Below are 16103 nucleotides of genomic sequence, written 5' to 3'. Positions count from 1 at the left end.
TTTGAATCCATAGAACTTTATTAGTAGTTCGAAGCCACTCAAGGCAGCTCACTATCATCCATGTATCCAGCGTTCAGCTGCAAGTAAAAGAAAATCAACTCAAAGTGGCTTAAAAATAATTAAATGTAATATCTCACAGACGGGGAAATCCAGAGGAAGGGTGGTTGATTTAAACTTCTGAGAATATCATCAAAGACTCAGGATCATCCCATGTCTCTGTTCTGCCAGGCGCAGCATGAGGTTCATCATTTGAATGGGAGAAGTTGATGTCAGTGGTTAATATCCAGAGGAGAAAAAGAGTGGGTCTTTCTATTCCTGGATCTCTTTCTCAGAAGAGAGGGAACTTCCCCCCCCTCCAAATCTCTGGTACTGGTTATTTTCCATTTGCACCTCCAGACCCACTTGCCACCTTCTCTAGCTTGCTCCAAGCCCTGGGAGGGTGACCTCTACGATAGCATCAGTGGTCTCCTTTGCCCATTTGTTGCCAGGCAATGTGGCCAACAGGAGTCCTTGGCAAGAGAATAGAAGGCAGGAGGAGAGTGAGTTTGAGGTATTCAAACCTCCCAGCTCCATTTCTGCTGGGCCACCATGGATTGGTGGCAGTTTCTTTATCAAAGACTGGAGCCCTCTCTCCATACAGCTCCCACTTTCTAAATTCTGGCTGAGGTGTGGTGATGGCCCTCTGCTCTCGCTCTCTGACCCTTGTTTCTCTAAACCATAGCTTTGTAGATAATACTGTTTTCCCAGTTTGTGCCATCTGCTTTGGTCCCAGGATTCTGACAGACACCCTCCCCTACAGGTCTATCCCACTGGTTTCATTGGCTGGAATTGAGTAAGATTCCTATATCTGAGCCAGAACATAGTGGGAGGGAGCAACAAGGTAAAATGATTAGAAAGAATATGATAGAGATGGAAGATTCACCAGTGAAGTCAAACATAGGATAACTGGCATTCCTAGTGAAGAGATCAGAAAAAAATGCAACAGTAAAAATATTAAAAGATATAGTATCTCACTTTTCCAAAACAAGGAATGGCCTTTATATATAAAGAACTCATAGATGGAAAAAGCACACATGTCCTAGGGGAGAGGAGGAATCACATGAAAGGATAGAACAAAGCTGTATCCTGAAGGTACTAGATTCCACAGATACAGAAAGATTCCCATTAACATTCATGGGGGAAAAAAACTTTTTATATACAAGTAGGAAAACATTATTCATTCATTCAACAAATATTTATGCTAGATCCTGCTCAAGACACTTCGGATACATCAGTGTACCAACCAGATAAATGTTTCTCCCCCTGTGGAGCTTACAGTCTAGTGAGGACAGACAGACGAAACAACGGACATACTGTCTAAGAAAATTAGGAGAGGGAGTTCCCTGGTGGCCTAGTGGTTAGGATCCTGGGCTTTCACTGCTGTGGCCCGGGTTCAATCCCTGGTGGGAGAACTGAGGCCCTGCAAGCCATGTGGCGTGGCCAAAAAAGAAAAATAAAATTAGGTGTTAAGTTTATGGAAAAAGAAAATGTAGAGCAGGGTTGTGGGATGGGGAAATTGGTTTGGAATTTTAAATAGAGTAACAGGAAGGACTTCTTGACAAGTTAGGAGCTGTAATGGTAGGCCATGTTATACTGTGGCAATAGATAATCCCCAGTTCTTCATTGCTCATGTCAGCAAAGAGGAGATGTCAAGGAGGAAGATAGAAACGAGTGTGGGGACTTCCCTGGTGGCGCAGTGGTTAAGAATGCAGGGGACACGGGTTTGATCCCTGGTCCGGGAAGATCCCACATGCTGCGGAGCAACTAAGCCTGTGCGCCACAACTACGGAACCTGTGCTCTAGAGCCCGCGAGCCACAACTACTGAAGCCCGCGTGCCTAGAGCCCGTGTTCCGCAACAAGAGAAGCCACAGCAATGAGAAGCACAAGCACCGCAGAGAAGAGTAGCCCCCGCTCACCACAACTAGAGAAAGCCCACGTGCAGCAACAAAGACCCAACACAGCCAAAAATAAATAAATAAATAAAAATTTTAAAAATAAAAGTATGATACAAATGAACTTATTTACAAAACAGAAATAGACTGTTCGTAAATAGAAAACACACTTATGGTTACCAAAGTGGAAAGCAGGGGAGGGATAAATTAGGAGTTTGGGATTAACAGATATACACTACTACATATATAAAAGATAAACAACAAGGACCTACTGTATAGCACAGGGAACTATATTCAGTATCTTTTGATAACCTATAATGGAAAAGATTTTGAAAAAGAATATATATATATTGCTGTACACCTGAAACTAACACAACATTGTAAATCAACTATACTTCAATTAAGAAAAAAAAAAGAGGGTGTTGGGTCTGACAGAGCTGAGAACAAAGACTCCAGAACATCAGTTCTCAACTAGGCGCAGTTTTGCCCCCAGGGCAAATTGGCAATGTGTGGAGACATTGATTATCACAACTGGGGGAAGGTGCTACTGGCATCTAGTGGGTGTGGTCTAGGACTCTGCTAAACATCCTCCAATGAACAGGACAGCTCCCACAACCAAGAATTATCCAGCCAAATGTCTGTAGTGCTGAGGCTGGGAAAAGACTATGTACTGTATGATTCTAACTATATGACATTTCAGAAAAGGCAAAACTATATTGACAGTAAAGAGATCAGTGGTTGCCCGGGGTTTGGGGGATGCAGGGAAGGTGTGAATAGGTAAAACACGGGGGACTTTTAGGGCAGTGAAACTATTCTACATGAAACTGTAACAGTGGACACATGACATTATACATTTGTCAAAACCCATAGACTGTACAACACAAAGAGTGAATCTTAATGTAAACTACGGACTATAGTTAATAATAATATATTGATATTGGTTCATCAAGTGTAACAAATGTACCACACTAACACAAGATGTTATTAATAGGGGAAGCTGGGCAATGGAGTGCAAGGGTGAGTGTATGGATCTCTATGTATTATTTACTCAACTCTTCTGTAAATCTAAAACTGTACTAAAAATAAAATCTATTATTTATTTTTGAAAACCATGTTGATAATTTTCTCTGCCTAGACTAATCACATTTCACGTATGGATAAAATGTATTATTTGTAAGGTTCGAATATACACAGAATTTTTCAGTAACGCAGCGACTCTCTATGTAGAGGGACAGCTGCACTTTGTTTTGTTTGGAATTTTGCCAAGACTTGGTCACAATTTCAGAAAATCACATCACCAATAGCAAACTAGTCTTGGAGCGGCCGGTTCGCCTGTACTGTGTATGCATTCACAGCCATTGCATGAACAGTGGTTTTATAAAGAGTGGCCAGCATCCGACTGCTTCACTGTGCCTGAGCATTAATATATACAAACACATATTATTTTATTACTAGATACTTTTCTTTATCCTGGTTAGTACAATTAGGGTATTTTATTGACATTAACTTTTGCATATATAGATAGGTTTTATTACAGATGAATTTCACTGCAGGATAGTAACAAAATATTTTCTCTTAGAGGAATGACTGAGTCTGATTGAGTTGAGAACACCTCCTTTAAAATGAAATCCACACTCCTTACTCAGCCCTCAGGCCGGTCATAACTAAACCAGCTGTCGCAGAGGCTCCGTTCCCTCCTCCTGCCGTGCCTGCCAAAGGGATCTATTTGTATGTCCCAGAATGTGTCGGCATTCTTATGTCCCTGACCCTGGTACGGCTGTTCTCTCGGTGAAATGCCTTCATCCTCTTTGCTCACAGCCTCACAAATGCAATATTCCTTAAACCTCAGTTCCTCATGTACTTCCATGGAAACTTGTGTCACAGCTGTGCCCCCCTCTAATTAAATGTATAAATAAATTCATTTTCAAGGAAAAGTATATCTTATAATAAATAGGAAACCAGCATAAGTAGCCCTAAAAATAAAGTAACTATAAAAATACATAGAATGAACATAAGTTATTGATCTCTATTTAGGTAAATTTGTCAGCAGAAGCCCTGAGGCCAGTGTGTGTGTGTGAGTGTGTGTGTGTGTGTTTGTGAGAGAGAGAGAGAGAGAGAGAGAGATTAATAGATGTTAGAAACATGTTAGCACCGCAATGGAGACTTTCCCCCTTGTTGTATTCCGAAAGCTTGAAAGCAAATTGAAGAGAGAATCACTTTCTCATTCACTATAGTTTAATGATGTCTCTTGTTTTCCCTAAAATCATTTGTACATCACTGCAATCCATTTATTAACTAAACATTTATCAGGCACCTGCTATGTACCGGGCAGTGGTGCTAGATGTTTGCAATAAACAGTAAACCAGGTAAGTAGGGACTTTCCTGGTGGCACAGTGGTTAAGACTCCACGCTCCCAATGCAGGGGGCCCGAGTTCGATCCCTGGTCGGGGAACTAGATCCTACATGCATGCCACAACCAAGAGTTCACATGCCACAACTAAGGAGCCGGCGAGCCACAACTAAGGAGCCCGCCTGCCACAACTAAGACCCAGTGCAACCAAATAAATAAATATAAAAAAAAAAAAAAAACAGGTAAGTACAGTCTTTGCTTCACATACTCACAGTCGGCTACAGAAAAAAAAAACCACAAGAACCTGGAAATGGCCAAAAAATGTCATTACTTATGCAAATAATTTGTGATTTAATACCTCTTATTTCTCCAGCATCCCCAATACGCATGACGATTGAAGAGAAAACAAACCCACTCGTGAATTATAGGAGTTAGAATTAATTACAAAAGGGCAATGGTCTATCATCTTTCAAAGTTTTTAACGGAAAAAAGTGGGAAGTGGGTGCATCTTAATGTTTGATAAGATGTGACGTGGGACCGCTGACAGTAATTTTTTTTTTAAGCGGCGGTGGTGGGAGGGCACCAGGCGAGGCTAGGGGGCGGGCCTGGGCTCACCTCCGGCTCACCCATTCCTCCGGACCCTTTGCTTAGCCCCTCACTGCTCCGGAGCTCAGCCACACCGCCACCGGGAAGCCCGCCTGGAGGCCCCGGAGGGACTCGCCCCTCCGTTGTGCGCCCCAAAGTCCCGGCGCTTCCCCAGGCACCCACTGGAGGAGAAGGGTCCGTCTGTTTTCCAGACCGGCACCTGCACTTGGCCCTCCCCTCTGCCTCCCGGGGGACCCATCTAGGCGCAGCCCGCCAGGACCGCTGGTGACAGACGGTCTCTCCGGCTTCCCCCGGCACCGGCCGCTCTCGGGTTACACCCTCGGCCGGGGCTCTGCGGGCGCGCGGCGACCCGGCCCCTCGGCGGTCTCCCAAGTTAGCCGGCGCTAGCAGCGCCACGGCACCACCTCCGACTTGCCGGAGCCGGGAGAACCCTTCACCAGGTCAGCTCCACAGCACTCCGCTGGGGGGTGGGGGGCACCTTCCCCACTACCTCCCCCCACCCTGCCCGCACTGGTCCGGGCCAGGCGCCCGCAGAGAGGGGAGGCGGCGGGGGAATCTTCCCGAGTCACCGCCTCTCGGGCGGCGCGAGGTGCCGTGGGGTCCGGGGACGGCGAGGTCGGGCCGGGATCAGACGCGGGAGTCTGGAGTCCCCAGTCCTGAGGCCGGGAGGGGTGGTGCGACCCTCTGTCTCCGCCCCGGGGGCGGAGCCGAGGTCGGAGCCTGCGGAGCCTGAGACCAGGCGAAATCGGCTCGAGGCTCCCTGCCCGGCTCCAGCCTCCCCTCGGGGAGACCCGACCCCCCCTTCCCCTGTCCACCACCTGCAAGACCCAGCTTCCCGGGTCCCCGGCTCGGCCCACGGGCCCCGGAGCAGGTGCAGGTGCGGCTTCCCCATCTCTCTCCCACCCGGGCGCATCCCGCTGGGCGGCCATGGCGCGAGGAGACGCCCCGCAGGACAGGCGAGTTGGGGACCGGATGGGGTGCGTATGGGGATCCGGTGGCCGTGGGCAGCTCAGACACGCTCCCTTCGGGCTCTCCAAAGCTCAAAGCAGACCAGCTGGAACTACAATTCCCGTCAGCCGCCTCCCTCGGGTGCCTGAGCCTGGGTGATGGGGGCTGTAGTCCGCTCTCTGGAGGAGCTGCCCTGGGAGGTGGGAGGGGCCGCCGAAGCGGGACGTCCTCCGGGTGACCTTCTGAATGATCCTCACAGCTACCACCTGGTCGGGATCAGCTTCTTCATCCTGGGGCTGGGCACCCTCCTTCCCTGGAACTTCTTCATCACAGCCATCCCGGTGAGACTCGTGGCTGGAGTGACAGCCCCACGGTCACAACCACCGTCCGTCCCTCCAGCTGCCTTTCCCCACCATGCCGCCTTTGACTCCTCATTATGTCCGTTTGTCGGCTGAGGCAGGATCGCTCAGAGAGGGGAGGTGCCTCTCTCATGGCTAGGACGACCAAGCTTTGAGGGATGCTCAGATCCTAGAGGGGCAAGGCCACCAGGTCAGGGGATCCTGTGGAACCAGAAAGGAGCTACCCACCTACTTCCCCTGTTTGTCATTATTCCTGGCTAGTCACTCAAAAAGTGGGTTATCCAAGCCTTTGATTTTCTTTGAAGTAGCATGAATTACATTCATTCATCCAACAAATAGTTAATGTACACCTAGAGTTCCTGGCACTGGGGGTATAGAAGGAAACATAGCAGAGGAAGGTTTCATCCTCATGGAGCTTACATTCTTTCAAGGGAAGGCAGGAATGTGGGGCTTGTGTTCTCTTTGGGACTGGGTTATTCTTATATATTAAATGCAACAACTTTCCAGATGCCTCTTTAGTGCCTGGCTCTGTGCTGGGCCCTGGAGACCCAAAGATGAATCAGCCCATGGTCTTGAGAGCAAGATGGGTGCATAAGAAATATAAATAATGTAACATGACACGTGCCATCCCAGGCTTGGAGCAGAGTCCTGTGGGTCCCCAGGGGAGGGAGCAATTCCTTCTGCTTAACGGAAGAGGTGATTTGTAACTTGGGTAAAGCATTTGTGTTGGGGGAGGGGAGTGGTAGGAGGGGAGAGGGCACCCTAGGCGGAGACAGCAGCCTTGCAAAGACACCGAGAGGCAGGAGAGTACTAGCTTATTCAGAGAAAGGGCCAGAGCTTGGGGTGCCTGGAGCTTAGCAGGATGGAACAGGAAATGGGGCACAAAAGGGAGACCAGGGTCTGGTTCTGAAGGGCCCCAAATGCTGTTCCAAAACCTTGGGGCTTTGCCTTGCAGGCAACAGGGAGCCATGGACGGGGAGCGGGGGAGTTAAGCAGAGTCGTGGCAGGATGTGTGTTCCAGAGAGAAAGCAGTTGGTCAGCACCTGGGCCAGAGCCTGGCTTACAGTAGGAGCTCCAGAAATACTTGGGAACCTAGAAGCTGCTGCAGGAGTGGGGGTGGGGCCTGGAGCCAGGGCACAGGAGAGGAGGGGTGATCCAAAGATGGAGCAAGGCCCAAGTTGGGGGTTCTTAGGGCTTGGGCTCGGTCCCAGACTTCAGCCGTTCAATTCAATGCACGTTCATCGAGCTCCAACTGTGTGCCAGGTGCTGGGGACGGTGCAAGGACAGAGAGTCAGTCCCGCAGAAGTTAACGGAGCAATCCCAAGCATGCGAGGAGGTAGAGGGAGAAGGCTGGGGGGTTCCTGAGGGTAGGTTGTAGGGTGACCCTGTACCCCACTCCCCTGGCATCCTGGCAGTACTTCCAGGGGCGTCTGGCAGGGGCCAATGGCACCACCGAGACCCTGGGCACCAACCACACGAGTCCTGCAGATACCTTCAACTTCAACAACTGGGTGACACTGCTGTCCCAGCTGCCTCTGCTGTTCTTCACACTCCTCAACTCCTTCCTGTACCAGTGGTGAGAAGCCCTGCCCCTTGGGCTCAATCCCAGGCCATCCCTCTGTTGTCCCTTCCCCGCCTTTGCTGAGGCAGCTCCTTCTGGGCCCAGGGAAGACCTCCCATCCTTCCTCCCCTCCCCCTGCATCTCTCCCACAGCCCCCACTGTCCAGCCCTGGGATGAAACTCTTGCCCCCTCCCCTCCCCTGGCCTGGGCCCAGCGATGCCCACTCCGCCCTCCCCCGTTATGAGCAGCGTCCCTGAGACGGTGCGGATTCTGGGCAGCCTGCTGGCCATCCTGCTGCTCTTCACCCTGACGGCGGTGTTGGTCAAGGTGGACATGAGCCCCGGGCCCTTCTTCTCCATCACCATGGCCTCTGTCTGGTTCATCAACTGTGAGCACCGCTGCCCTTCCCCACCTCCCCACCCAGCCCCCCAGGGCTTCAGCCCAGCCTCTTCTTTTTACTGAAGGGGCCCAAGGTATCCAAGAAGGGAAGACAGCAGTAGCATCACCCATATCCCTGATGAGAAACTGAGGCCCAGGGGGGAAGAAAAGTCACTCGTCCAAGGCCCCACAGTGACCTAAGAGCAGGTCTCCTGGCCCCTAGCCCCTCACACCTAGGGCTGCACCTCGGAGGGGGGATGAATGTGGGGTGTTACATCGGAATGTCCAGAGTCTCATGCCTACCCAACCTAGTCCGGAGTCCCCTATGCACCCTGCCAACACCTCCTCCAGGGAGCCCCCAAGGCCTGCCTAGTTGAGCAGCGGCCCCCAATCCTGTCCCTCCACAGCCTTCTGTGCAGTTCTGCAGGGCAGCCTCTTCGGGCAACTGGGCACCATGCCTTCCACGTACAGCACCCTCTTCCTCAGCGGCCAGGGCCTGGCTGGGATCTTCGCTGCTCTTGCCATGCTCATGTCCATGGCCAGTGAGTAGACTTGGGTGGCTGGAGGGCAGGGGTGGCCTCTGGGATTCTGGGGAGCAGAGAGAGTGTGCCAAGAGCAGGATGCCTTGGGCTTTGGTGGAGATGGAGGTGATGGGGTGATGGGGGGCTGGGGATTGGGTTTGGGGCTCTTGAGTTATACAATGAGAGAATGACTAGGTGAGGACTGGGTTAACTTGGGGCCAGGGGCAGGATTCCTGAGGCCAGCACTGGCATGTGGCAGTAGGCTGAGGTTGAGGGAAAGGGGGACAGGTTTGGGATTCAGATGGACTTGGGTTTGTATCCCGGTTCCACTGCTCCCTAGCTGGGAGCATTGGCTGGCACTTACCTGTGTCAGGTTCCCCACCTGAATGATTATTATAGCTCCATCCTCAGATTGTAAGGAGCATGCAGTAATGAGCACGCAGTAATGAGCACATAGTAGGTGCTCAACAAAAATGACACATGGGGAAGAGTGAGAGACGTGAAGGGCTGGGCTGGGGCCCCCGGCACAAGGGTCCTGAGTTTGTTAGTGGGAGGAATGGAAGATGCCGGGAGGTGAATCTGAGACATGCATAATGCGAAGTAGGAAAAGAGTTGTTAGCCCTGCGGGAGCTGGTGGACCAGCCACCTCCCTTCTGCAGCTGAAGCTTCCGCACAGGTGGCGTGGATGCGCAGACCTCCGCCCTGGGGTACTTCATCACGCCCTGCGTGGGCATCCTCATGTCCATCGTGTGTTACCTGAGCCTGCCCTACCTGGTGAGCCTGGTATTGGGCTCAAGGCCCACTTCAGAGCATCACAGATACAGCCCTGAGTCTGAGGCCCTGAGAGAGGCCAAAGGAGGCAGAGGGGACCTGGGCCCAGCCCTGATCCCCAAAGGAGTCAGCCACTGGGGGATCCCAGCCTCTAAGTCAACAGGGTGGGGAGGGATCCCGGCACTTCAGCCAAGCCAGGCAGGGACAACGCTTTCCTTCTGCAGAAGTTTGCCCGCTACTACCTGGCCAAGAAACCATCAAAGGCACAAGGTCAAGAGCTGGAGACCAAAGCTGAGCTCCTCAAGTCTGGTGAGCCTGGGACCCTGCCAGGGAGGTGGAGGACCCAGAGGAGGCTAGAGCCACCACCACAGGGAAGCATTTCCCCTCTGTCCCCAACCAGAACCCTCATCCCTAGTAGCCTCATGTAATCAGAGGCAGAAGATCCTGAAGGGAAGTCAATGGGATTAAAGTCATCCCTTTGCCCTCTGGGCCTCAGTTTCCTCCTCTATAAAATGGGGAGGCAGTAGAGCTTCAGGCATACAAGTTCTAGATCCAAGTGTGTCTGAGTTTGAATTCTAGCTTCATAACACCCAAGCTGTGTGACCTTAGTCAAGTCACGTAACCCCTCTGAGAATCAGTTTCTTTATTTGTAAAGCAATGGCAGTGAAATAATCCATTTAAGGTGCTTAACTCTGCCATGCACAAGTATGGGCTTAATAAATAGTAGCTCGGCATATTTCCATTGTTAATTCTCTTTGCCTGCACCCTGGGCTGGTGGAGGGTCACTTGTTTTAATTGCTTGGAATCTCCTTCCCTCAGGCCTGGTTGTAACAAGCGTGGGTCACAGGCATGACCCTGCCCTCCCCTCTTGCCCCAGATGAGAAGAATGGGATTCCCAACAGCCCCCAAAAGGCAGCCCTGACTCTGGATCTTGACCCTGAGAAGGAGACAGAGATGGAGCCAGAGGAACCCCAGAAGCCAGGAAAACCTTCAGTTTTCATTGTCTTCCAGAAGGTTTGGCTTGGATAGAGCCCCCAACCACCATCCCTGGGGAAGAGGGCTGCTCTCTCCAGCCTTCCCCAGAGACTCTTAGAATGGACTGGGGCCTTAGTACTCACCCGGTCCACCCAAGGTGACAGGGTCATGGTGGGTCAGAGACACGCTGGGCCAGGCCCCAGTGTCCTGTTCCTGGGCCAGGGCTTGAGCAGGAGGGTTTGGCTGCGCGTTGGGCTCTGGGTCTGCCCGCCTGCTCACACCCTTGCCTCCGACTCCCAGATCTGGCTGACGGCGCTGTGCCTCGTGTTGGTCTTCACAGTCACCCTGTCTGTCTTCCCAGCCATCACGGCCATGGTGACCAGCTCCACCAGCCCCGGGAAGTGGAGTGAGTGCTGGGAAGTGGAAGAGGACAGGGCAGTGGGAATGAAGGGCAGAGAGGGAAGAGGGCAGCCGGGACCAGGATAAGCCCTCTCTCCCTCCCAGGTCAGTTCTTCAACCCCATCTGCTGCTTCCTTCTCTTCAACGTCATGGACTGTCTGGGACGGAGCCTGACCTCTTACTTCCTGTGGGTGAGCACACCTAGGCTGGGGTGATCTGACGGTTTGGGGCAGCAGTCGGGGATCAGAGGGTGTGAAAGAGCACAGAAAGGTGATGTCCCAACAGTCCCACTGGTCTGGGTCTGGTAATGGAACAGCTGGCTGGTTGAGCAGTGAGCACCTGGCCCCTGGAGATATGCAAGCCAGGGCTTAGACTATGAACTCTTTGAAAGCAGAAGCCTTGTCCAATTGACCTGTGTCTCCAGCATCCAGCCTAGGCCCCAGACCCCGGTGCTTAGAGACTGTTATGTGGAGCTTCCTGCACCACGTGGGAGGTCAGACAAGATTCCTAGTATTTAGATTGCTTTTAGCCAAGATGCTGCTTCTTTAAATGAAATCTTCCAAGGACACACAACAAACAAAGTAGATCAAAGAGTAGTTGCTCTGGGAATTCCCCAGCGGTCCAGTGGTTAGGACTCCGAGCTCTCACTGCCAAGGGCCCAGGTTCAATCCCTGGTCGGGGAACTAAGATCCCACAAGCTGTGCATCCAAGCCAGGATGGGGCCTGGATCCCCAGCTTCCAAACCCATCTTCCCCAAATGGGGTCTTCGGAACCCCCAGGGGTGCTCAGAGCCACCAACGTTGAAAACCGAAGATGCTTGTCTAGTTCTGCCATGGAGAGAGCACGAACTGGAGCTCAGGAGAGGCAAAGTCTAGTCCCAGGCTGGTCCTTGATTGCTGGGTGGCCTTGGCCCAGCTGCTCTCTCTCCAGAGGCCCAAGTGCTGGGTCCTCACTGGCACACATGGAGTAGGTCAGGGGAAGTGATAGTTGAGTCTGTCTGGGGTGTCCCTGGAGCAGAGACCCTGCTCCCAGGGACCACCCTCACCCCAACCTTCTGCCGCAGCCAGACGAAGACAGCCGGCTGCTGCCCCTGCTGGTCTGCCTGCGCGTCCTGTTTGTGCCACTCTTCATGCTGTGCCACGTGCCCGAGAGGTCCCGGCTGCCCATCCTCTTCCCACAGGACGCCTACTTCATCACTTTCATGCTGCTTTTTGCTGTTTCAAATGGTTACCTGGTGTCCCTCACCATGTGCCTGGCGCCCAGGTCTGGGGGATGGGAAGGTGGGGGGGAGGGCCTGGGAGCAGGGAGATGGGCTAGCTCTTTGAGGGGAGCCAGCCCAGCCCTAGCTGTCTCCAGGCCTCACTGGTGCCACCTGTCAGGTCAGGCTTGAACTGCTGAGCCGGCCCCAGGCCAGGAGCTGGGGAGAGGAGGACTTGGCTGGGGAGGTTCCTGCCCAGTAAAGCAGCCCAGGCACTGATTTTGGGGCCTCCTCTCTGGTCCTCAGTTTCCCCATCTGTGAAATAAATGGGTTGGACTGTCATTCCTTAGGGCCCAGCTACTCCTGCAAATTCTCAGTTGCAAGGGAGCTAAGGTTTTGATCACAAGCAGAGTTCCTGGGCTATTTACTCTAGGGAAAATGGAGTTGAGAATCCAGGGAGAGCAGAGGTGACCGGGAGGACCAGGTAGGGGACATTTTGCCAGGAAGGAAGGCAGTTACATCTAGACGCCAGGGGCGTGAGAGATGTCTGTGTCCAGTGGCCCCATTTTACAGATCAGGAAACTGGAGTCCAGAGAGAAGGGCCTAATTACAGTGACCAGAGGTTGGGTCAGCCCAGACTAGAACTCAGGCGTCCTGTTGTTAGGAGGGCGGAGGGCACAGGGCTGGGTCCAGGTTGGGCCTGACATTTTCTAAGAGCTCCTACTCCTGTGTGTTCTAGGCAGGTGCTGCCACACGAGAGGGAGGTGGCCGGCACCCTCATGACCTTCTTCCTGGCTCTGGGGCTGTCCTGTGGAGCCTCCCTCTCTTTCCTCTTCAAGGCGCTGCTCTGAAGTGCTCCATCCAGGGCTCTCCCAGCATCTTCTCTTCGGAGCTGAGACCCAGCACAGGGGGAATGGTGGGCCGGGCTCAAGCCTCTGCTGAGCTGGGGCCCTGCGGTCTGGGGGTGCCAGGAAGAGGCAGGTGCTGTTCTCCTTCCTGGGCTGGTGACCACCTGGAGTGCTGCAAGGAAGAATTCACCACCTGCCATTCTAACCCTCCCCAGGAGTGGAGCTGACGCACAGAGACAGACTATCTAGATGCACACAGACCTCACTGAAAGGGTGATGATCATGAAAAAGAGGGCCGAGGACAATGGCCCTTCCTCGCCATCAGGAGTGCATTGGTTAATCATGAGAAACTCACTGGCCAAGTGCCGGGGCTCAGAGGCCACAGGTGGGACCTTGCCAACTGTGTGGCTGGTGTGGCCGCAGCTTCAGATTCAGAGTGGGAGCGGGGGCCAGCCCTGGGCAGGAGCTCCTCTTCTCTCCCGGCCTCAGCGACCCCATGGTCAAGTCTCCTGGACTCCAGAACAGAGGATTCCAGGGAAGTGGAAGGGACAGGGAGAAGGAGTTCAGGATCTGAGGGTGCTCGAAGGACCCTCTGGGCCTCAAACAGTGTTTTCGTCGCCAGCATTTACTGTGTCCACTCCCCAGAGCCCACCTGGGCCTGGGTCCCAGAACTGCAGTTAGCCTGCATGTGTGCACTGCACTTTACAGTTTGCAAAGCTCTTTTGCACCTGCTCTCTCACTGAAGCCACACTGAGGCCCTTGGAGGGAGGCCAGCAGGGATTGTGCTCCCCTCTGTACAGGTGAGGAAACCGAGTCCCAGGGGGAAGTGACCAGTTCTTGGCAGAGCCAGGACCCAGCCCCCACCTCCCTGTAGGTGCTGTTCTTCCTGCCCACTGCCTGCTTCCCTTTTCCTTGAGGGGCTCAAGGCGAGAGCCCTAAGCACTTACTCCACCTTTTTGCTTGATTTTTCCCTCTGACCCTGCTCCTGGGTCTAATAATAACCTTCTCCATTTGTACAATGAATTCACTTTCCAAAGCGCTTTCAGCTCTGTTGGCTTCGATGAGCTGGGTGGGGTGGGGATGATTGTACCCATTTGACAGATGGGATGACCAAGGCCCTGAGAGGGGCAGGGACTTGTGGGGATCCCTGCACTGGGCCCTCTTGACCACATCATGGCCCAGGCCCCCTTGACCACATCATGGCCCATTATCTACCAGGGGTGCTGGCCTGCAAGGAGCCCTGTGCTCCCGGGCAGAGCGCCTGGCCGCATGGATGACTATCGCTCTCTCCCCCACCGGTGTCCTCTGCTTCCCCAGGCTCCCCCTTCTCAGAAATGGAGACTCAGAGAGGCAGTCAGCCAATTCTCCAGAGGGACGCAGGAAAGGCCTGCTTGGCCACACACCTGTGCTACCCTGCCCAGCACAGAGAAAAGCAGGGGGTTTTGAGATTACAGGCGGCGGCCTTTCTGCCCACTTGCCCTCCTGCCTTCTGTGACCATTCCCTCAGCAGCTATTATATGCCAGGCGCTGAGCCAGCGCAGGCCCCCTGCTCAGAAGCCAGAGGCTGCTTTGCTACCAAAGAGGAAAGTGAGGCAAGCTATGACCTTGGGAGCTGAAATAAAGCCACACTCCTTTGACCCTTTTTCACTGTGCCAGGTTCTGGCTGGTCTGGCAACCCTGAAACAAAGGAGTTGTGACCCTCCTCCCAAGGCCATGGGAAATAGAATGTAACTTGTGATGGGGCTTGTGAGGACCCTGCAGAATGTGTAATATGAAACTCTAGAAGAGGGGGCCAGTGATCTCACTGGGAAGTTGGGGCAAGCATCCCTGAGGAGGTGTCCCCTGAGCTGGGCCTTGAGGGATGAATACGAGCTGGCTGGGCTGAGGTGGGGAGGGGCGTCCCAGGCAGAGGTACCAGAAAATGTGGAAGGCATGGACACGGAATATTCAGGGAACAGTGGGGACTTCTGGCAGCAGGTCACGGGGGGAGCGGAACCTCCTAGGGTGTGAGGAAGGGCACGGGAGAGGATGAGGCTGGGGCAGTGGGCTGGGGACAAACGCTGAAGGGCCTTAAGGCTGAGGCCTAACCAGGGGATTGGAGAGAGGAGAAGGCCCACAGAAGAGAAGGCTGCGGCCTCTACAGGGGCCGTTTAACTTGGTGGTTAAGTGCCTGTGCCCTGACCCACAGTCCTGGGTTCAAAGCCAGGCCCTCTCCCAGCAGTGGGAACTGGGATTCCTGGAGACTGCAGTCCTGGAGAAAGCACGGGAGTACAGACTGACATTTACTAAATGGTAGTTGTAATCCTGGGATTATTTTGTGCAGACCACTAGGCCTAGCTGTACCCTTTGGCTGGGACTGCTGGGAGCAGGACCCCAGTACTTCCTAGGTCCCCTTCTCCTTCTCTACCTTAAGAGACTGTTGTCTGTTGTACCCAGAAGCTCCCTAGACCTGCCAGACCCAGCCATCCCGGGGAACCCAGTGGCGCTGGTCCACGTTCAGCCGGGTTGGGCTGAGCAGTGGAGGATGGGCCCAGAAAGATGTCCTTAGGATGTCACAACGTGGAATTCCTTCTCCCTGTCCTCCTTCCCCGTATACCTAGCCCAACTTTCCCATCAGGTCAGGATGCAGCTGGTTTTGATGTTAGCAAAATACTTGGGCTGATGGGCTACACTTGCTCGTCCCTCTCCTGATGCCCAGCCCACCCGGCCACCGCCACATCCCCAGCCTGACACAGCTCTGCCAACAGGCCCAGGTTCCCTCAGAAGCAGCCAGTGTCCGTGAGCAAACAGCTGGAGGGGGCTCTATGTGGAGGGCACTGAGATAGGCTTGGTGGAGAGACACAAACTTTGCAAGGCCAGCCCTTATCCTCCAGTTGCTCACCTTTTTATGAGGAGGACACCTCCTGGTCTGTAAATTGATTCAGCTCTCCAATTAAAAGTCAGAGACTGTCAGAATGGATTTGAAAATGATTCAACTATATGCTTGCTATCTACCAGAAACTCACTTTAGAGCCAAAACCACAAATAGGTTGAAAGTTAAAGAATGGAAAAAGATATTCTATGTAAAACGGTAACCAAAAAAGACAGTTTGGGTGGATATACTAATATCAGAAAAAATAGGCTTTAATTCAAAAATCATTGAAGAGACAAAGAGGGATATTATATATTCGTAGAAGCGTAAGTCCATCAAGAAGATATAATAATTATAAACATATACACACCTAACAACAAAGTCCTAAAAACTATGAAGCAAAAAT

The 16103-nt window shown here is 52.8% G+C and overlaps 1 protein-coding gene across 6 annotated transcripts; it reads left to right on the top strand.

The window, feature by feature from the left end:
• The first annotated feature begins 5208 nt into the window (after window positions 1-5208).
• On the top strand, window positions 5209-14479 carry SLC29A2 (solute carrier family 29 member 2). Of its 6 annotated transcripts, none has more exons than XM_059929822.1 (12): window positions 5209-5844; window positions 6096-6177; window positions 7611-7771; window positions 8005-8144; window positions 8542-8676; window positions 9332-9429; window positions 9651-9735; window positions 10304-10440; window positions 10702-10807; window positions 10906-10991; window positions 11864-12063; window positions 12838-13035. In XM_059929822.1, the coding sequence occupies exons 1-12, from the start codon at window positions 5816-5818 to the stop codon at window positions 12938-12940; spliced, it is 1362 nt and encodes a 453-aa protein (XP_059785805.1). In that variant the 5' UTR covers window positions 5209-5815; the 3' UTR covers window positions 12941-13035. The 6 variants fall into 6 exon arrangements, with proteins under 6 accessions (XP_059785805.1, XP_059785804.1, XP_059785802.1 ...); XM_059929821.1 differs by having other exon boundaries at window positions 12738-12930; XM_059929819.1 differs by lacking the exon at window positions 10304-10440 and having other exon boundaries at window positions 7620-7771; window positions 12738-14479.
• Window positions 14480-16103: the final 1624 nt, after the last annotated feature.

The sequence above is a fragment of the Balaenoptera ricei genome, chromosome 8 (assembly GCF_028023285.1).
Source record: "Balaenoptera ricei isolate mBalRic1 chromosome 8, mBalRic1.hap2, whole genome shotgun sequence".
In the NCBI taxonomy this organism is placed as follows: Eukaryota; Metazoa; Chordata; class Mammalia; order Artiodactyla; family Balaenopteridae; genus Balaenoptera; species Balaenoptera ricei.
The sequence above is the reverse complement of the archived record's forward strand: the minus strand, read 5'-3'. Positions and strand labels throughout refer to the sequence as shown.

Coding starts and splice junctions, on each gene's coding strand:
- SLC29A2 (XM_059929818.1), top strand. CDS start 5,816: ATGGCGCGAGGAGACGCCCCGCAGGACAG. Junction 6,178..7,610: donor TCTTCATCACAGCCATCCCG/GTGAGACTCGTG, acceptor GCATCCTGGCAG/TACTTCCAGGGGCGTCTGGC. Junction 8,677..9,331: donor CATGCTCATGTCCATGGCCA/GTGAGTAGACTT, acceptor GCTTCCGCACAG/GTGGCGTGGATGCGCAGACC.